Source organism: Denticeps clupeoides, chromosome 1 (assembly GCF_900700375.1).
Source record: "Denticeps clupeoides chromosome 1, fDenClu1.1, whole genome shotgun sequence".
Taxonomy (NCBI): Eukaryota; Metazoa; Chordata; class Actinopteri; order Clupeiformes; family Denticipitidae; genus Denticeps; species Denticeps clupeoides.
Genome location: NC_041707.1, coordinates 28,653,164 through 28,674,497, shown reverse-complemented (window position 1 = coordinate 28,674,497; position 21,334 = coordinate 28,653,164). Strand labels below are relative to the sequence as shown.

At 40.8% G+C, this 21,334-nt stretch overlaps 1 protein-coding gene across 11 annotated transcripts in view; it reads left to right on the top strand.

Moving 5' to 3' along the window:
- ralgapa1 (Ral GTPase activating protein catalytic subunit alpha 1) overlaps positions 1 to 21,334 on the top strand; it is a 73,294-nt gene that overhangs the window by 36,961 nt on the left and 14,999 nt on the right. For all 11 annotated transcript variants that reach the window (XM_029001148.1, XM_029001139.1, XM_029001165.1 and 8 more), the window contains 12 exons: positions 429 to 487; positions 1,752 to 1,860; positions 3,947 to 4,057; positions 4,165 to 4,233; positions 4,509 to 4,643; positions 5,658 to 5,841; positions 8,828 to 9,839; positions 13,332 to 13,403; positions 13,637 to 13,760; positions 13,840 to 14,004; positions 17,978 to 18,136; positions 20,868 to 20,995. In XM_029001148.1, the coding sequence (XP_028856981.1) occupies positions 429 to 487; positions 1,752 to 1,860; positions 3,947 to 4,057; positions 4,165 to 4,233; positions 4,509 to 4,643; positions 5,658 to 5,841; positions 8,828 to 9,839; positions 13,332 to 13,403; positions 13,637 to 13,760; positions 13,840 to 14,004; positions 17,978 to 18,136; positions 20,868 to 20,995 (2,327 nt within the window). The remainder of the gene's footprint in view (positions 1 to 428; positions 488 to 1,751; positions 1,861 to 3,946; positions 4,058 to 4,164; positions 4,234 to 4,508; positions 4,644 to 5,657; positions 5,842 to 8,827; positions 9,840 to 13,331; positions 13,404 to 13,636; positions 13,761 to 13,839; positions 14,005 to 17,977; positions 18,137 to 20,867; positions 20,996 to 21,334) is intronic.

The window sequence follows — 21,334 nt, the reverse complement described above, 5'->3', positions numbered from 1 at the left end:
AATGATCCACCAAGGTGCCACTGAGCATGGTACTGTCCCCACACACTGCTCCCACACCTTTCACTGCTCACCAAGGTGATTGGTTTTCAGACAACAGTGAAGCATGGTGGACGTTCCTTTCAAGTTTGGAGCTGCATTTCTGCAAATTGTGTTTGAGATTTGAAAGGATTAATGGTGTTCTCAATGCTGAGAAATGCAGACAGATACTTAGCCATCAAGCATTACCACCAGGAAGGCATATGACAGGCCCCAAATTGATTTGCTGCATTTTGAAAAGTGATAAACACACTCTTAATTAAAAAATAAATCACACTTGCATAAATGTTTTGTACAGTACTATAGTTACTATTTTGTGTTGTTACCAATTTATCATAATGGCAGAATAAATTTTTTCTTTCTACATACAACTTTCTCTGTTTTTCTTTTAGGAACACATCATTAAACACATCCTGAACTCTGCTAGAGAAGAGCCTTCAGCTCCCGCCAGGTACCAGCACAAACACAGACCTGTTACTCATAGCCTTACCATTAATTACACACCCAACAGCCCTTTCCTCTTTTGACCCTTAATACAGTCAACTGTCATTTGAATGGCAGTAATGGTCCACTGAACAGGACTTGATCACATAGAATCAGTCCAACACAAACATTATGTATAGAAAATACCTTTGTTTAGATACTCTGATGCATTATATTATATTATATTAAGTTTATATCCCCATCAAAACTTCTGAAGGTAACAAAGCTATAGAGCCCATGATCTCAAAGGTTCATTAAAACATTAGAATTTTTAGTAATTAAGGGCCTCATTTGAATTCCAGTGTTAACTTGTAATCATCTTGGTCTTCCTACACCCCAGTGAAAAGATCAAATTCTGTAGTTCAGTCGCACAATTCGACTACTTTTTACATTGGTTAATGTTTAATAAACAAATTAGCAAATTACCACTGTTATATTTTTTATGATTCATTTTCTTTATCTTTATTCCAATTCATTTACTAAAAGTCAGCATAAAATATTAGTGGTGATAGTTGTGGTACTACTGATACAAGCAAAACAAAACATTTATCCATAAACATAGTTCCTTCTGTTAATGACTTTGGTTAATCACTGCTGTCTTTAATCAGAAATCTCTCAATCATAAGAGACATGCGTTTCATCCTTTAGATTAAGTGATTATAAATATTTTATTAATGATTGTCATTGAATTTAGGAATTTGTGAGTGTTCTATGTAATGGCTGAGATTTGTGGACAATTGAAACACAATGGGAGTCTTGGGATGACATCTTCTCTATTTGGTGGTGTGTTCTAATCAGGGCTAAGATTTAGGGTGCTTTTTGCAGTACTGTGGACTGATTGACGGGGTGTGGTGTTTGTGTGTGTGTTTAGAGGAGTGAGTGACTGATGTGTGACCTGTCTGCTCATAACCAGACAGACAGATTAGAGGCCCAGCAGTGTGGTTTTTGGTTGATCGGCATGTAGGCTTACACAGCAGTTTACAGCTCAGGCCATTAGGCCACACCTTGCCCCCACCCCAACACACACATACAGGACACACACACACATTGAATTTCAAGACCTGCTTTCAGTTATCACAGGAATAGGAATAAGTGTACGCTCACTCATATCATAATTTAATTAGTAGAAAATTTAATCTTAAGCAAAGGAAATAAATGACGACAAGATATTTGTTGAATTCAAACTATTGCCATGTTTTGAGGGCTCTTATGTGGTGTTTTTATGTTTTAAGGTGTGTGGCCCTCTGTAGTCTGGGTATCTGGCTTTGTGAGGAGTTGGCCCATGGCACTCAGCACCCTCAGATCAAAGATGCCCTCAATGTAATTTGCGTAACACTGAAGGTAACTCTTCTCCTCTTAATGAACAGACACACACATACACACAATCAATAGAGTACCAGGTCAACCTATACATTTGTAATGAAATGAAATAAGTCAAAATTATATTAATTGATTCAGGGCTGGGTGATTTTGAAATTTGAGTTTTCATAAATCTTATGTAAAGTGTGAAAACATGGAACAAACAAGCGGAGGAAGATTCAACAAATCAACGTGAACCAGGCCAGGATCATGGCCTGCAATGCAGGAAAAAACATAATGAAATGAGTCTGAATTCCTGAAGAAGTTGTCTTTGTGGCCAATCACCGACATTTGCTGCACCATAGAGAGAGAGAGCACAAGAGAGAGAGTTACAGCAGCACCACCAATGTTTTGATTGATAATAACACTGTATTTATGTGGTGTGTTTATGTAGCTTATCTTTCTTGACTGCTTTAGTTAGGTGTTGTCTTAATTGATAATCATGTTGCTCACTCACCAGTTGATTATAGCTCAATCTTTCTCATTATCCCTGTAAACAGTGTCTGTACAATCTGTGTGTGACATTCTTATGTTATCAGACATCACCTACTCACACCATGCATGCTGTTCCTCTGTTTTTCTCAAATACATTTCATGTTAACAATATTTGTCTCAGGATATCTCGTTTGGAAGACCATATAACTTGATCAGATTATTCTGAGATTGATTAGCAGGACACCCTATTAAACTGGTGTCATATCAATTTGGAACTAGCTACTTGTTAATTTGGCACGTATCAAAAATTTAGACTGTTTCATTATACTCAGGATATTCAAATTTCATTTTATGATTATAGTTTTTTCCTGTATCATTTCTCATTTTATAGCTTAGGCACAACTTTTGTGTGGTTTGTATGGGGCGTCTTCTCATGCTGCTGGCTGTGTATTCTTTGCTAATGGACCACTCTGCACCCAGCAGTGATAATGAAGTGTTTAAACATTCCATGGACTGTGCTGTGCCTAAGGCATCCCTATCATCACAACACTAACAACATCATCCTGCTGTCATTCAGGGTCACCAATTCTGGTCAGCAGTTGTTCTTTGGACTAAATAACCTCTACTTAATCTTTATATTTGATATACCTTGTAATATGGCAGTTGGATTCAAACTAGATCTTACTTAAAGGCTGTTGTTTGTAATTAATATTTATTTAGACTTCTCAAAGGATGAAAAGTGAATGAACACTTGTCGCCTCATGCATGCATGAATGCAAGCTCCATCACAACTCAACTGCTGGAGCTCTTTTCCTAGTCAAACAGACTGATGGCAGATCCAGGGTTGACTGTACTTGCCAGACCCCGCAGTTCTTGTAAGGCTCTGGCTAGCAACTGTTAGCCTGCTTCAGTCTACACTGGCACTTAGTGTTAACAGTGCATCCAGAAGGAGCTTTACTACAACCCCCTTTCTGGTGAACCCAAACCCAGCTAAATCTGGGCTGTCAACATGTTTGGCTTCCATGCCTCACTGGGACAGAAGGCTAATCCACTGAAGAATGCATGCTCCAGCGTCTTCAAGGAATTATTATATTCCTGTCTGAAAATGGGGGAACTGGAGCCAATCCCAGTCCCCATCTCAGCCCCCACCATCCCCTATTCTCACCCTCCAGTAGGGAGAGCTTCCTGCTGATCTGCCCCATTGTTCTGCAGTCCTTCTGTACGAGCCAGGGTCATAAGCACGGAGCATGGGGAAGCGCTTTGACTCTTTTTTTCACTTTTCCTCTGACAAGGAGAGATTAGGTTCTGTTCCAAAAGATTTAAGCTTCCAAAAAAAACACAAAAGGATTGTAACACCCGTCTCAGATCAGACACAGTGACACAATGTGCTGTGTCTGCGGAGCTGTAGTGCTATTCTTTCTCAACCCCCCTCCCCCACCTCATGTACACACACCTTACGCTGGATTTAAAGGTTTGGTGTATTTATTGTTATTAGGTTTCTTGCATGCTTGCAGCTCGTTTCTTCTGTTGTTAGTTTTGGTGGTGAAGACTAGATGCTGATGTAAAGGTGCAACTGCACCTGTTGAACCTTTAATCTTTTTTAATAAGTTTTCATCTACACCTTACATTCTAGTTTCCAAATAAAGCTGTAGCACTGGTAGCCTCTGATATCCTTCACCTGCTTATAAACTATGTGGAGCATCTGCAGAAATTCCCTCCTGACACACCAAAGAAAATAGTGGAGGTGAGTAAACAATGAGTTTTAACTTGTTCAGCACGTCTGTACAAGGTGAATCCTAACTCTCTCAAACCTTTTTCCCAGTCTTCTAATAGATTGTATGTTTCTTTCAGATTCTTATAGCAACAGTCACCTACCTGCTTCCCACTACCGAGTCCTCACCCCATGAGTTGGACAAAAGGGTATGCATTGTGCCATTCACTCTCTCTTTCTAACACACACATTTATTTGTCTTGGGTGTAGTGCATTTCAACCATGACCTCACCCCAACTGTGAATTCTACAACCAAAGGCAAACTTTGAAGAATCTGCTTCAGCACTAGCATCAAATACCCTCTTTTATTGATATGCCATTGGTTTCTCAGATAAATAAATCACTTAACGCAGGCAAAGTCAGCATCAGTCTAGTTCTCAGTCATAGCTGTCACAGATTAACAGATTGGTGTGTGTTTGTCTAGCTGGTGGTGTCTCTCCTTCTCTGCCTGCTTGATTGGGTGATGGCCCTACCTCCGAAGACCCTCCTCCAGCCCATCCAGACCCTTGCTCCTAACAAAGATCGAGGAGACAAATCAATCCTGAGCTGCATATACAAGGTATTTCAGCCTGGAGCTTGGTCAGCATCTGTCCAGCTGCTGATAAAGATGGAAATGAGTTATTAAATTGCAGATTAAAGCTGCAGTTTGTTTATGTAAGCAAAATAAGAGGAACTTATTACAAAGAAATGATTGGGGAAGGGTGTCATTTGGAATACTTCTTATTGGTTCTTTAAAGGTTTTTGTTTTTGTTATTATAAGCAGGCCTGCTCAAAATCTTGTTCTGTTATGTGTCAGTGACAAAAGTTAAGAAATATATCAATAATTCATTAATATAGAAGCATAAATATGCTAATTTATCAGGGGAATTCTGGGCAGTTCACATCTATAATTGATACCCATCTCTGTAAATTGGATTAAATAAATTTTGTGCACCTTCAGCACACCTTTAAAGTTTAGGTGCAGTCTATATTAACCAGTTACTAACTTTGTGTACCTGAGCAATACACTACATTAAGGAACTGGAGCTGTAATCAGAGAACAGGGGGCACCCTTGATAAATGCAAAAAAAAAAAAATCTTGCTTAAAACACCTTTTTCATATTGTTGTTTTTCTCATGTGATGGGTGAACTGTGATTAGTGCTGTGCCTAATGGAGTTTTAGCCTCAGCAGGTTCTCACGTTCCTACCCTGTCAGGAGAGGCCACATCTGGCCAGTGAGAGGAGATACGCTCTTTCACCTGAACTCCATCAGCTCCCATATCTCTCACAACCCCCACACTGTCACCATGGCAACACATTCAGTAATGGCCTGTTAATTTAATCATGTCTTTTTTTTTTTTTTTTTTTTTTTGTGTGTGTCTTTCTTGCTTTCTTTTTTTTTTTTTTTTTTGTAGATGTCGCCACCTTTTTTCCCCATTATCATTGCACCTTTAGAGAAAATGAAAGCAGACAAGGGTCAAGTAGGAGAAGGGTCTTTGTTAGATAAAAATCTTTCAACGATTTGTTCTCTTTTTTTTTTCCTCTCCTGTCCCCCCAAACCCCCTCCCCTGTCTCTATTCTCACTCACTCTCAGGTTCTGCATGGCTGTGTGTATGGAGCTCAGAGTTTCAGTAACCCACGCTATTTCCCCATTAACTTGTCTGACCTCAACAGCGCTCACTATGACCCGTTCCTCTCTCTTGAGAGCCTTAAGGAGCCTGAGCCGCTCCACTCGCCCGAATCAGAGCGCTCATCAAAACTGCAGCCAGTTGCTGAGGGTAAGTATGTATGAGCTGTGTGGTGACACTTTTTTTTTTTTTTATCCTAATTGAAGTTTAATAAAAGTACAAATGTTAGAATCTGTTATAAGTGTTCAGAGATGAACACATGCCAGTACTTCACATTTTTTGTAAATGCTTTTTGAAATGTCTGTGCAGTTTGTAGACAGTGATCAGTTATATTGCATGCTGTTGAGTAGGGCTGAAATTCTTTATAGAATTTTAACCATAATCACAATTTTAATGAACGCAATTTTCTAAATCGCAATGACTGCAATTATTTTTGCAAACCCCAGACTCTGCTCCATAGGTTAATGTCAGGGTTGCAGAAACATGCACAGACATGCTGGGTTGGCTGGAAACAGTCAGTGGTCGAGAGACTGGAGTGTTGGGGCATTGGGGATACAGGCAGAAAAGAGGCAGCTGCAGTGGCGGTGCTGTGGAGGCGCAGCTCACCATGGTGATGATGGCAGCAAACGACGCATGCATATAGCCAACTGCACGGACGACACTGTGGGGTGGACAACGGCACTTCAAAATGGGGGCATGCAGTAGACTGTTCTGTCCTCTTTGCAGTTCTTGTGCATGCCGCAAATGCGGCAAAATCCTTCAGGCCTGCTGTTGAGATGAAACCCATGATGTTCTGCTACTAAACTGGATAAAAATATAAGTAAATATGTGAACAATTTGGCACAGAACTATTATGATTTTGATTTGTCTATTTCAATTTCTGTTATTTTTTTTATACCCTTGCATTTGAAGTTTGGGCTTTTTAAGGAGGAGCTCAAGGAAAAGTGAAGTGATTGTTATTGAAGTGATTGTTGAAGTGATTGTGACACACTGCAACGCAGCACACTGCACACAACAAAATGTGTCCTCTACATTTAACCATTTACATTTACAGCATTTATCAGACGCCCTTATCCAGAGCGACTTACAATCAGTAGCTACAGGGACAGTCCCCCTGGAGCAATTTTGGGTTAAGTGTCTTGCTTTGGGACACAATGGTAGTAAGTGGGATTTGAACCTAGGCAGTGTTCATAGTTCATAGGCAAGTGTGTTACCCACTAGGCTACTACCACCCTGATATAACCAGTCACCCTTAATGAGCAGTGGGCAGCTATGAAAGGTGACTAGAGAGCAGTTTGTGGGGACGGTACTTTGCTCAATGGTACCTTTTGAACCGGCAACCTTCCAATTACTGGTCTCCTTACAGGGGGTGTTGAAATTAATCGTATAATCAATGCATTGCAATGCAGACGTGGCCGATATTGCATTGAAGCAGTACAGAACATAATTCATTATATCATAATAATGTTTCTTGGTAATTTTCTGGTGGGGGTCTAAAAATTTTCGTTAAAATAATGTAGTGCCGGTAGTTGCTGTGGCAGCCTGATCTACAGAGTACAGAGCCGCTCCGGGTAGGAGTTTCACGCTGCTCAGTGCAGCATCCGGCGGCCTGGTTCTCACACCATGCTCATTTGTTGAACTTTGAATGATGTGATGATGGTGATCACCGCTGCACCGTGACGTATTTTCGCACAACCAATAGAATCCAAGAGTGTTCTTCAAAACACACACGTGAAGTGGGAATGGTCCAGAGATCTACAACACGACATTTTCGTCTTACCGGGAGTTTAGAAAAACATTTTTTTTTTAGCTGAGCCCCCAGAGCCAGCCAGTATTTGAGGGACCACTCCATTCCCTGGAACTAGTGATGGAAACCGACTCTTGTCGCTTCATATTTTAGCCTTACCTGTCAAATATGAATGCTTTTTGTGTTGATAAATCGATTAACCAGTTGTAAGTAAATACACTGATTATGATGTGATCCATATGTAATGCCTAATAGCTGATGCTGCGCTGCGTGTTCTTGATGCCTATGTATCTCGCAGTGATAAAGTTCAAGGGAACGGAGCTGTCACTCAAATAGCTGCTGGCCAATGAGGCAAAGCTCTGCCCACATGAGGGAACTGTGCCAGAATTCCAACTGTATTCTCAGACAGATTCTCAGGTTGATTCCATATTTTTCTGCAGTTTGTGGCGTCAGTGGAGTGCAGACTGAGCACAGACCATTTTCCTGGTCATTGCAGCAAATTAAAGTGTCCACATTGTGTACGAGACCTTAACTGTTGTATTTGAAAACATCATGTGACCTTAATAAAAATGTAATTAAAATTTGACTAATGGTCCAGGCCTAGTTGCATCAATAACACACTGTTGTCTTTTTCCACCAACTTCTCAGTGAGGTAGCATTCCTCAGTAACATTCCTCAGTAGTGTGTGTGTATGTATGCAAGCATGTTTGTGCATTTGTGCACAGCTTTGAACTCACATGTACAAGTTTTAGGGTTTGTATCTGTGTGCATGTGGCCTTTTTTGTGTGGAAGCGTGCTCCTGTATCAGTTGAATTGAAGGAATGTTCTAGCTCATTAGTGTGGTAGGCTGTAGATTATTGGTGTTGCTCTGGCTTGACTCTGTGATTGGTTGGATCTATCTGGCAGCACGTCCTGTGATTGGGACTGAACCGTATTGGCTGGAACACTGCAGGGTACCTCTGTTTGGACCATTTCTGCTACAAAAGGGTTTTCCTCAGGGACCTTAAACACATGCAAACACACACTCCAGCACAAACACATAAAACTAACTTTCCACTTTTGCTCTACTTCTGTGATTGAGTAGTCACCACAGACTCTCCATTTTCACTGAATTTATATACCTCGCTACTTGGTTACCTGCTCATTTTCAGTCTTTTCTCTTAATTATATACACCTGTACTAAAGTATGGGTGTTTTCATCTTAATATTTCATCGGAAATATCTGTGCAGAGTTGATCCATAGGCTTTTTTGTGCTTACCAAATTTCCTTTTTAAAATGCAATTTCTGTATTTACTGAGACTTAACAATTGTACTCTATTATTATTTCACAGCAATCATGATGCTTAGTCAGTGTGTTGAGATTTTTATTCTTTCTCTCCTTCCTGCAGTACGCAGTCGTATACAGCAGGGCCTTATCTCAGTGGCTGCACGCACGGTCATTTCTCATTTGGTCAACCATCTGGGCCATTACCCCATGAGTGGGGGTCCAGCAACATTGACCAGTCAGGTCTGTGAAAACCAGGACAACCAATATAGTGAGAGCCCTGACCTGACCCCTGAGCTGTTTGATGCTCCCAACCTTCAGTTCTTTGTGCTGAATGGCACCACACTGCTGTCCTGCCTTCAGATTCGGGCTGAGGATGGTCTCCCTGGAGGAGGCATGTCAGCAGGGTTGACCACAACCAGTGCCTGTGTGCGTGTCATTGTCCGTGATATCTCTGGGAAACATTCATGGGACTCTGCTGTGTTGTATGGACCTCCACATTCCTGCCAATCATTGCTGCACTACAGGACCTCTCCAGCCGAGGGCAACGGAGAGCAGGAGCCTCATAGCCTTGACCAACACCAACAAACTGAACACAGAGGTGAAGAACCGAGTGAAGACCGAGAGAAATCACTGCATGAAGAGGAGAATGTAGAAGAATCAAATGAGGTTCTAGTTGAAGAGGTGAATGGAGATGGTGCATTGGAGAAACAGCCAGAGGAGGAGGAGGCAGCTGAGGAGAAAGAGGCATCTCAGGAGTTAATGGGACCACAGGCCAAACGTCGTTGCCGTGAGGTTTTCCCCCAATGGGACTCTTTGAAGGATGAAGAGGATGCCCTGGATGAGCTTTTGAAGTACCTTGGAGTCTCAAGCCCTGAATGCCTGCAGCGTGCTGGTGCACCCCTCAACATTCCAGCCCCGCCCCCTTCATGCATCTCAGAGAAACAGGAGAATGACGTTATTAATGCCATCCTGAAGCAGAGTGCAGAGGAGTGGGAATTCAGTCTCTACCGTGGCAATGACCCCTATATGTGTGCAGTGGAACAGGGTCAGCCCCACCCACAAAGGCCTCAAAGCGCCTTTTACTACTGCAGATTGCTGCTCAACATGCTGGGGATGAACTCCTGGGAGAAGAGGTGAGTCTCTTCAATCATTTTAGATTATTTAAATGTAGAAAGTTCAAAGTTTGGGTACTTTCAGACTTCGCTCCCTTTTCTGCTGAAGTGGGGTAAGAAACAAGGAAATTACTGATTAACTCTGTGGTACTGTGGTATTACAAGCCAGGGCAGGTTAGCTTGCATAAATATTAATAAATATCAGACAATACACAATTTTCCTTTGTTTTTTGACCAAAAATCTTACCGTTTTATCGTTTAATGTTTAATCAATTTAGGCAAAACCCTAACACTACTTGGTCCTCTCTAGTGGCCTCACTGTATTGTAGCTTCACTGATCGTTGCATTGATTGCTTGATTCATTTACGCCATTTGGCAGCAAATGTTTGCATGAGTCACTGTACTTCTTTGCACATGTTATGTAAACATAACATAGCTCAACTTGGCCATTTAATAGGTCTTCTGTCCTTGTCCCAGTACACTTTCGGAGGGAAAGTGATTTATTGCGTGATTTATATCTTGTGGCGATGTGATATCATGTGGTGATTACATCACACTTTCTGGTTTACAATATTAGTCAAGCAGACAAAAAGAACAGTCAAGCAATTTACCTGTCAGCTCTGTACATTCTATATGTGTGGTTCAAGAGATCTTTGTTACAGGATGCCCCGCGGTGCAGCACCCGGCAGCCCTGTTCTCGCACCACGGTCATTTGTTGAACTTTGACTGTGCACCATGACGTATTTTCTTGCAACCAATAGAATCCAAGCGGACGAGTGTTCCACTTAAACACACACAAAGCGGAAATGGAGAAAAAGCTGAGCAGAGATCTATAACACAATATTATCGCCTCACTCTTGGCATGTGCAGCTCATTCGGGCTGAAAGCGGTTTTAGATTTTCTCCAATGAGAAGAAAAATGGTCTGTGTTCAGTCCACGCTCAGCTGATGGCATGGACATCTGAACCAGGAGTTTTTCTGCCATTTGTGGTGTCAGGGGAGTGCTCGTTTCTTCTCATTGAAGCAAATCAAAGCGTCCACACAGGTGTCCGAGATCTTAACTCTTGTATTTGAAAACTTCATGTCTGTGAAGATTCTCAGTCATCCAGGTGAAATTGTCTGTAAGTGGCAACTGCATTTCACTCTGCATCCACAGAACTTTGTCAATCTGAGGGAAGTTGGTTTGTGATCACAAATTTAGTCTGCAGATTGGTTTCACCTCACTCCTGCCTTGAATAGGCTCGTTAAGAGAAACAAAAGCAGGGGAGGGGGTGGATAGATTTGACAACCCCACACCTGGCAGCTCCTCCTGCCCCCATTAAGTGGTTCGTTAAGTGTGGTCAACCTCTGTCCAATATTTGAATGCTTTCGTCCAAAAATGAGTGTCCTTTGTCCTTCAGATGAAGGTACACCACTGATTGTGGCCCTGAGGTGTTGCTCCTTCTGTGCTGGGCCATCCTCCTGTGTAGCAGCGGTTTGGTTTCCCCGATGTACAGCTCGGAGCACTCTTCACCACACTGGACAGCATACACTACTTTGCTCTTCTTCTGTTTTTGGTATCGGGTCTTTGGGATGGACGAGTCTCTGTCTCAGTGTGTTAGTGGGTTTGACATGGATGAGCCTATTCAAGGAGTGAGGTGAAACCAACCTGGTGGCTAAATTTGTGATCACAAGCCAACTTCCCTCAGATTGACAAAGTTCTGTGAATGCAGAATGAATTAAAAACTTCATGTGATCATGTGCAAAATTTATGGCATGCATCTATATTGAGACATTAATAATCATATTTGAATCGAATGTCTGTCATGTAATCATGCTGACTATATCAATCAGTTGTACCTTATCCCAAGGTAGAAATGGGAATCAGCCCTTCACATTCCTATAGACCCAGCCATTCAGAGATTCAGGGATTCCTGTTTTTCCAGTGCAGGTTAAGACCAGGTAAGACTGGTAGATGGGTTAGACTGCTTGCACACTGACTTTCATGAGAGAAAATAATGTTTTCCTCTTTACAGGCCCACAGATTTATATGTCTCGACCTTAAAAAGTTTTTTTTTTTTTTTTTTTAAAGCTTGGGTCTGTGCTGATTTAAGCAGCTGCTAAACCAGCATTTTCTGCTGCTTTGTGCTTTTTGTCTGCAGAAATCTGGTGCTTATTTGGCAAATCCATTTGCACAGACAGAAACTGGTGCTTATTAAATAATATAATAATTTATCTAGATTATGATATCTCACTATTACACTGTACTAAAATCAGACTGTAAACATCCTGTTTCAGCACATCTCTGTCTGCCGGTGTGCACGAGCGACAGCAAGCTAATCAGCTTACAGCGGTCTCTCATAATCTCTCTTTCTGTCTACCACACACACGTGCGCACACACTCTTCATGTAGACTTTGTTGTTCATTGACATACATCTCTCTGGTTTCAGTGGCTGTCATTAGAAAGCATTATGTGAATTGCTGTGTGTTTGCAGATGAAAAGTAATAGGCTAAATGAGAGTTATTTGGTGATGTAGTCCTGGTTGTATTAATTTAATTATTTATGTATGTATTGTTCATTTGTGAAGTGACTGTCTTTCTGTTAAGTTAATTCCCCACATCAAAAGAAAAATGACAGATAGAATTTAAATGAATCTGAAGGATAGATAGAAGGTGTGTGTGTGTGTGTGTGTGTGTGAGTGAGAGTGAGTGCAGGAGAGAAAGTGGTCTCTTTTTGGGTTATTAGTGGGTGAGCGCTTTGTGTGCTTTTAATGAAGAATTGCGCCTCTCCCTTCTATTCCATTCACATATAATTTCTCTTCCAAGCACCTATGTGCTGCTGTGTGTGTATGTGTGAAAGAGAGCGAGTGAAGGGGAGAGAGAGAGTGTGTTAGTGAGCATGGTGTGTGTAATATCAGCCCTTTTATACGATCCCCAGCATGCTGCCTGTGAAATGACTCACTTTCAATAGAGAAAATGAAGACCATTACACTGCAACAAGCTAATAAAGACACCTCTAGTCAAAGTGTGAGAAAAGAGATGAGAGAGAGAGCAGGGTGGGAGGGCGTTCGAGAGGGGAAGGCAAAAGCAACAACAAAAAAAAAAAAGTCCTTTTTCAGGACAAATGCATGACTCTTACACGTGACTCATGCTCCCAATTCTAGGAGAACTGAAGGCCAGGACAAAAAAAACTACTGTAAGGGGAAGGAAAAAAGAAAAGAAAAAACAACATCTTCACCCTTTGCAACCATGACCTCTGCCAGTATTCCTGATGTGTGTTTCTGAGTATTACTGCACAGTTGAGAAGATGAGACAGAAATTGTTCACCTTTCTTCCCCATCCTTGCATCCTTTTTTTGTATTTTTCCAATTTATTGCATGAGAGACATCAGGCATTTCATTTTACATTATAATTAAATAAAAATGAGGAGCAGTCAGACAACTTGAATAATTCTTGCCAGGGATGTCATATGAGTTTATGTGTTTACTCAGTGCTCCATTTTTTTTTTGCTTTTTAATATTTTGCTTCTTGCAGGAGTAACTTCCACCTACTAAAGAAGAATGAGAAGTTGCTCAGAGAATTGAAGAATCTGGACTCCCGGCAGTGGTTTGTATTCACAATGCACCATGATTAATCATGAAGAAATATTACCCCATAGAAGCCAACAGGACAGCTGTTGGCTTCTAAGAAGAATGCAAATAAAAAGTTATACCAGTTTATTCATGCACCAGTAAGGTTATTTTCAACATCTATCAATGCACAATGCTTCTCAACCTTTCTTTGCTGTCCTTGACTGGATGTCCTGTTTGAACATTTGTTATTATCTGTTTCTACTGCAGTCGGGAGACCCATAAGATTGCAGTGTTTTACGTGGCAGAGGGTCAGGAGGACAAACACTCAATCCTGTCCAACACCAGTGGCAGCCAGGCCTATGAAGACTTTGTATCTGGGCTGGGCTGGGAGGTAAGAACATAAAAGACAGTATACACACATGCACACAGTTGATAAATTGGCAATGAGTATGTTCTCTATGTGTGTTCAGGTGAACCTGACAAGCCACTGTGGCTTTATGGGTGGCCTCCAGCGGAACCGCAGCACAGGACTGACCACGCCTTACTTTGCCACTTCTACGGTAGAGGTCATGTTCCATGTCTCTACTCGTATGCCACCTGACACAGATGACTGCCATGACTCACTCACCAAAAAGGTGGATTTTGTACCTACTGTAAAAGCTAGTCACACCCTTTTTTACAACTTCTATATAATGCCATTACGCATTATTAATGAAAACATTATTCATGTACAACGACTGATAAACTGTATAAACCAGCTTCAAACAAGACTTGTTATTTGACGTAAATAAGACAAGTTATTGACGTAATGATAGTCAAACCCACATTTGCTGATTAATCTAATCTGAAAAGGGGAAATTTAATTGCTACCACAGTTTTCACCTGCATTTATAAACATAGAATTTAAGATCTGTTATGTGTGTTTTTGTCAGCATGTGTTGACAGTTTGATGTTTGCAGACGTCCTGCATCTTCACTTTAGGTTTTTTTTTTCTTTCACACTCACTGTGAATCTCTTTCTGTGGTCATGTCACATGGCCCCTTTTTTTATTTTAAGCCCATGCTGCTCTGGGGGTGAAGTGGGCCACAAAAGCGTTGTGACCCATGTGTTCCTGCACCATTACCAGCCCATTATCCCTCTATTCTACCCTTCCTCTTTTTCCCTCACTGTGGATGACCCCCTCCTCCTCTCCTACCACAGAGAACCACTTTTGTGTGGTTCTACTTGTTCTCTCCCAGATCATCCCCTCCCTCCAGAGGAAAAAAAGGGCAAAACAGCAACAGTACATATTTGTTAGTGTCATACTGTTTTTCTTCATCCATATGCCTACTTTATCTTTCATGCTTTCTTAGAGAGTTTTTCCCAGAAAGAGGTTCTACCGTCCTGCCTACCACTCCTCATCTTACTTTGCTTATCAGTGTTTTTCCAGGTTCTGTCTCGCAGATACATCTAACATTCGAATCTCTCAAATATTAATGCCTTCTCCGCTTAAAGTTTTTTTTTTTTGCCTGCACTCCCTCCAAGCATCTGTCTGCACCGGCATGTTTTCATCACCCCTCCCCCTCCAGCAGAAACCTAATAACAAGCAAAATTACCCATAATCACACAGGCTAGGAGAATGTGCTGATATCAGTCTCATTTTTGTCTCTGAGGCGGCCATGGTCAGGGCACAGGATGGAGTATGACTCATTATTACTGATGTCTGTTCCTGGCTGACCCTGTGCATCCCCCAGAGAATAGAACCTTAAACACACTCAGTTAATTAATGAACACAGGCAGGAATGTAATATAACGGAGAGAAGAGGCACGGGCAGGATGGGGTGGGGTTTGACCTCAGAGGAAGTTCAGGAAGTGAGAATTTGTAATTGGATTTCATCCCCTTAGTTTGTGTGCCACAGACAGTTACAGTCTGCCTACTGGCCAGTCTCCTTCTCTCAAGTTCCCCACTATCACTCTGTCTCTCACCTGGCACTTCCCTGTCTTCATCTTTCTCTCTTTCTGTGTCTCACAGAATCACTTTGACTCTTGTTTCGATTAAGGACTTTAGTTGTCTGTACTGTACACAGGCATCCATGAGAGGATTTCACTACTAAAACGAAATGCTTCTCAGCAGTGGTCAGTCAGTGATGTGCGTTTTGTCTCAGTCTTGACTGTGTGAGTTCTGTTTGTGCCTCTCACTGTATGAGTTTCAGAATATTTAATTCCCTTCAGTCAATTTGTGATAAGTGGCTGGGCATATTTTTAAGGATGTTGTGGTTTCACTGAGACACTGACCCTAATTACCTGTATTAAACTGACAGATCATTAGCTGTGAGCTTTAATTTCTGATTAGGCAGCTTTAATAGGGCTTTAGAAAAGTCTGTGCTATTTAGCATTTGTGGTAAAACCTCCCCCTTAGGACTGTAAAAGTTATGGCATAAAATTTATATTGTGATATAAATTTAAACATAGATGGTAGACTGTATATATTGTGTGTGTGTGTGTGTGTGTGTGTGTGTGTGTGTGTGTGTGTGTGTATATATATATATTATATATGATAAGTACATTTAAAGGTAACTGTTTTTGAAAGGGTAACATGTGTCCATTGCAAAGGCACTCCATCAACATGTTACAATATACCAGATAAAACAATATCTGGGCAATTCTAATGAAAATGGACTTTGTCACACCCATAAGGACAGCAAAATACTTCATATTTGTATGATGTGAGTGATTATTTAAAATGTTAGATGATTTTTTTTTTGTATTCAGCTGTCGTTTACTTTTGAAAATATTTAAAAACACTATGCTTGTTCATATTTGATCATGCAGTTTCTCCAGGATTCCAAGATTTTTATTTATTTATTTATTTTAAATAATTTTTTTTTTTTTGTTTTAAATAAATACATTTAAGGTAGGGAAAGGCAGATTTTTAAAGGTAGGAAACAGGATCCACGCTTCTTATTCTCAAATTCAAATCAAATAAAAAAATGTATTTGTCACATACACAGTCATACACGGTATGATATGCAGTGATATAGTGACTGCTATAGACCTCAGACCTATTCTTTTTGTATTCTCATGTTTTTTTTATTGTGCTGCTTTTCTGATGATACCACACATTTATGCTTTTACTTCCCTTATGGGCAGAGCTTTGGCACGTTTTTATTATCTTGAACTAAAGCACTCAAAATTAAAGGAATTGGAAGCAAACTAATACGTCACTGTGACCCATGCATGGATAAATTAATGTATTTTTCACCTCTTTCTTTCAGTATTTATGTTCTCTTTCTATCTTGTGGATAATAATGTCTGTCAAATCTGCAGTAATAATCACAATCCCCTCCTTGTGACATTGGGGGTGTCTAGACTTCACTCCAGATTGTTAAAATAAAGTTGTCCAGCAACTTTCTCATTCTAAAATACTCATCATACACAGGCATGGGACTGTAATGTACTTTTATATTGCTTAGCATTTTAGCTGCTGAAACACACACAAAGATATAAATAATACATAACAATATTGGTAATCATATCATACTAATAATTTGTCATAGTGCTACTTTATGAAAACAATAAGTCACTTGTGTAATGTTTTCATTATAATATTGCAACATTCTCTTGAACCTGTTACTTTAAGTCTGTAACGGTTATGTACTTGATGTCTAGCCCTTAAGGAAGATATTATGTTTACTGGGTGTAATGTTAGTCACAGAAGGGAGGCATTAAGACTTGGCCAATGATCAAAGGACATTGCATCGCTTAGATACAACCGTTATCTCCTCAGTAGCACCGCCAGGCCATTGTAATTCATTGCCACTGTCTGTGTGTGTGTGTGTGTTCAATGAGTGAAAGGGTGATTTGTTTTGCACCCAAGGGTGTTACCACTTGCCTTAAGCAATATGCCAACAGTCCACACAGACACACACATACACACACATACTTTCTTCCTCACACAAGCACAAACGCATATAAGCTCCCTTACCTAGATCACACACAACCATATTGTTGCCAAATTAGATTGCTGCTGTCCCCTGGTTTGAGGTAGTTTCATGACTCTTAAGACTGAATTGGATTACGAGGGGCAGCAGGAGACACGCTCCAGAGAGCGATGGGGCAGATAGAGCCTCTAAACCATGTTAACCAGACACTAACGTGTGTCAGCGCTGCCCGCCAGCTCACATTGCAATGCCTTATTTATCTCTGTTTTTTTTTTTTTTTTTCATTCACCATCCTTCTATCCCTCCTCTTATACCCATAACCAACCCTCCCTTCTTTCACTGGACATTGTATATTAGTGTCTAGCACAGTGGGCTGCTTTGGTTTATATATGATTTTTTTAAAAATGTTTGGTTAAGCAAACGTGTCACTATGTGAAACCTGATTCTTTTAGTAGTCTGCAAGTTGTTGTCCTGTGATTGGTTGAAATTAGGTCTTTCATTTAGGTCTTCTACTCTTGGCTTCTGCTCTTTGTTCTATTGACAAATGAGAGGTGGATAAAGGGCATGTAAGTGCAAGTGAATGGAAGATGGTTGGAAATATGAAAGCAATATCTGACATGCCTTTACACATACAACAATAAGAATCTGTCCCCTCTTTCCTTGTCATTTGTTCTTGTTCTTATTACAGTTGAGGCACCTGGGAAATGACGAGGTGCACATTGTGTGGTCTGAACACTCCCGAGACTATCGCAGGGGCATCATCCCCACTGAGTTTGGTGACGTCCTCATCATAATCTACCCCATGAAGAACCACATGTACAGCATCCAGATAATGAAGAAGCCAGAGGTGAGTCTCACACCCTGTTATAAACTGAGCTGAGGACTTTGCTGGAAAATATGACAAGATCATCAAAGCTGAGCAACTAAAATCATTTTGCTTGATAATTTGTTAAAGGTCCCCCCTGTGAATCACAGCACATAGTGCATGCCATTTAACCCATCACCCTTAATGAGCAGTGGGCAGCCATGAAAGGTGCCCTGGGAGCAGTGTATGGAAATGGTACCTTGCTCAAGGGGACCTCTGTGGCACCTTGACAGAACCCACAACCGCTTCCTTATCCACTAGTCCACCACTGTCCCTAGTCACTTTTTTTTGTTGGGGTCTGTTCTGGCTGTACAAACTGTAAGGTTAAAAAAAAAAATTTGTGATAGTAATAATTTACTTACATTTGAAACTGTGCTCAAACAACCAATTTACGTTTCTCCCCTATTGACAGTAGGGGATAATTAAATAACATGGCCCTCCAACGTGAAAATCTCTGCTCACAGTAGACTCTTTTGGATACAAGGCCCACCATACTCCTCTGCATTAACTCCCAGTTGAGGAGGACATTTGTAGCATTTATCAGACGCCCTTATCAAGAGCTACTTACAATCAGTAGTTACAGAGACAGTCCCCCTGAAGCAACTCAGGGTTAAGTCTTACTCAGGGGCACCCTGGTATTAAGTGGGGTTTGAACCTGAGTCTTATGGTTCATAGGTGGGTGCTTTACCCACTAGGCCACTACCAGAAGTGAAAGTGAAGTGATTGTCATTGTGAAACACTGTAGCACAGGAAATGGTGCACACAACAAAATGTGTCCTCTGCTTTTAACCCATCACCCTTAGTGAGCAGTGTTTGGGGACTGTGCTTTGGTCAGTGGCACCTTGGCAGCTTGGGATTCGAACCGGCAAGTTTCTGATTACGGGGGGCACTTCCTTAAGCGCTAGGCCACCACTTCCTCAAGAAGAACTATGTGGTTATTTTTGAAGTTCCAGACATAGTTGGCAAAAACCTGATTGTGTGTGCACTAAGCATTTCAGTATGTCTGCCTAGTAAACCACCAAACTTTCTGAACAAGGGGGCACTTCCAACATTCTATGGTAAATCTGCAGGTAAAACAATCTGTTTAATTATAAAACAAACTAGTTATCCTCTGGTGTGTTTGCCATTTAGCACAAGCTAGAAACAATACATTTTCAGATGTTTGCTAAATTGAAATATGGTGTATATATAGACAAAATTGACTAACCACCAGTGAAAGTGCCGTTCTTACAGCCGGTACAGTGCAAAAGTAGGTATGTATGTGCCAAAATCATGGTTGCCCACACCCCAGTTCTGGAGTTGGGTGTGGCAAGCAGCAGCTCATTTGCATCCATGAATAATAATGTGAAACATCCTGTTCTTAGAAGGACTGAAACAGAGGAGAAAAAGATGTTATGTTTTGTTGTGGTGCACTTTGTACTTTGGTGTGTGTGTTTTTTTTTTTTTTCTTGTCTAGGAGCTATAGGTTAAGAAATGTAGCACTGGTTGTGCAGAAATATTTCAGTATAATGAAATAAATTTTAAGAGTGACTTAAATAGATTGATAGATATAATTTCCTTTCATAACCAATATAGACTGCCATTGTATTCCATTTAATCCAATTAAGGATATGCAGATATGGGAAACAGATCTCATTGGCGTTGTTTAAATGATTACAGATGAAACAACCATTTTAAATGGATTATATATGGAAAATGACCACGCAGTGATCACCAGTGTTACTTTTGTAAACATTCTTTTGCAAATGTGATTAGGTTTGTGACAACAGAATTTGAGAAATTTTGCATACTTTAGGTCTCATATTTTTGCATGGTGTAAAGAAAACTTTGCTTATACAATTTAATACAGTACAACAATCTTTCAAGAAGCTTTGGAATATGACTGGCAGAGCGGCACAAGGAACTTTAAATACACCCCAGAAGCACGGCATATGTACTGACCTGTATATATCTAATTGCATAAAGAAGTTGTTGCAGCTGTTTTTTGGAAGTAGTGAACTGATCTTCTCAAACCCTGTTCGGTCTTTAGATTTCCTGTCCAAGGCATACAAAACAGCTGCTCTGAGTTGCAACAGTGGAGACTAGAGAGAGGAGAGGGGAGGGGAGTTTTGCAAAAGGAGTCCAAATAAACATAAATGTCCCTGTTGTAGCACTTGTACAGGCTTACTGCTCAGTTATGTTTACAGTAATTCAATTCCCTGGATTCTCACAATTAAATTCCGGCATGGAGATGGATCTGAGGATGAGAGTCCATGCTTTTAGAGTCTGAGGAAATGTAGAAAGATAGTGAGATAAAGAAAGAGTGGAGGGCCTGTTTTCTATAAAAGTCAATTTAAGGCTCTTGATATTGTGTATCAGTAACCCTGGTTTTATTCTTCTGTTTTATTTCAGATTCTGGTGTGTCTTTAAAATTTGCCTGAGGCAGAGAGCTCTGTTTTTTCTCCATTTAGAAACGGTCAAAAGGAATGTTTTCAAAAAGCAAATCAAATTCTGAAATGGGTTATGATGTGATTATGTTGTGTTGTCATGTGTCCTGAACTGCACAACACTGTGCTCTCTGAAACATTATAATGATTATTATTATTATTAATTTTTTGGTTGTTTTTAAAATGTTTTCTTTTTCAAAGTACCTTTGCACAAATATTAAACCTCTTAGTCTTCATGCTCTTGGGTATTTTCACTGATATTTAATATTGTTGCTGGGTTTTTGTAGGTGCCATTCTTTGGGCCATTGTTTGATGGAGCCATAGTGGACGGAAAGATCCTGCCCACACTGGTCAGAGACACGGCCATCAATTCCAGCAGAGCTCTCAAATCACTCATCCCGCTGTACCAGAACTTGTATCTTTTCAAACTTACCTTCCCCCCCAAAACTACCTGTGTTTACTATTCCATCTTAACATTTTCAAATTTTGTGATTGCTGTTTGCATTATATACACTGGTCCCTCAACGTATTGTGATGGTTTAATGTCGTGTGTGTGTGTGCGCGTGTGTGTTTTTGAGCGATGACTCTCTCTCTCTGTCCTCGTTGGTGCTGATGATTGATGGACAGCATCCGCGTCCCCAGGCCCAGGTGAGGCATCTTAAACGCTCGATAGTTATCGACATCTTGCTCACGCACAGCGAGCACGTATCGCCCTGGCCCTGGCTTGTCACAACGGTAGCGCTCAGGTGATGGA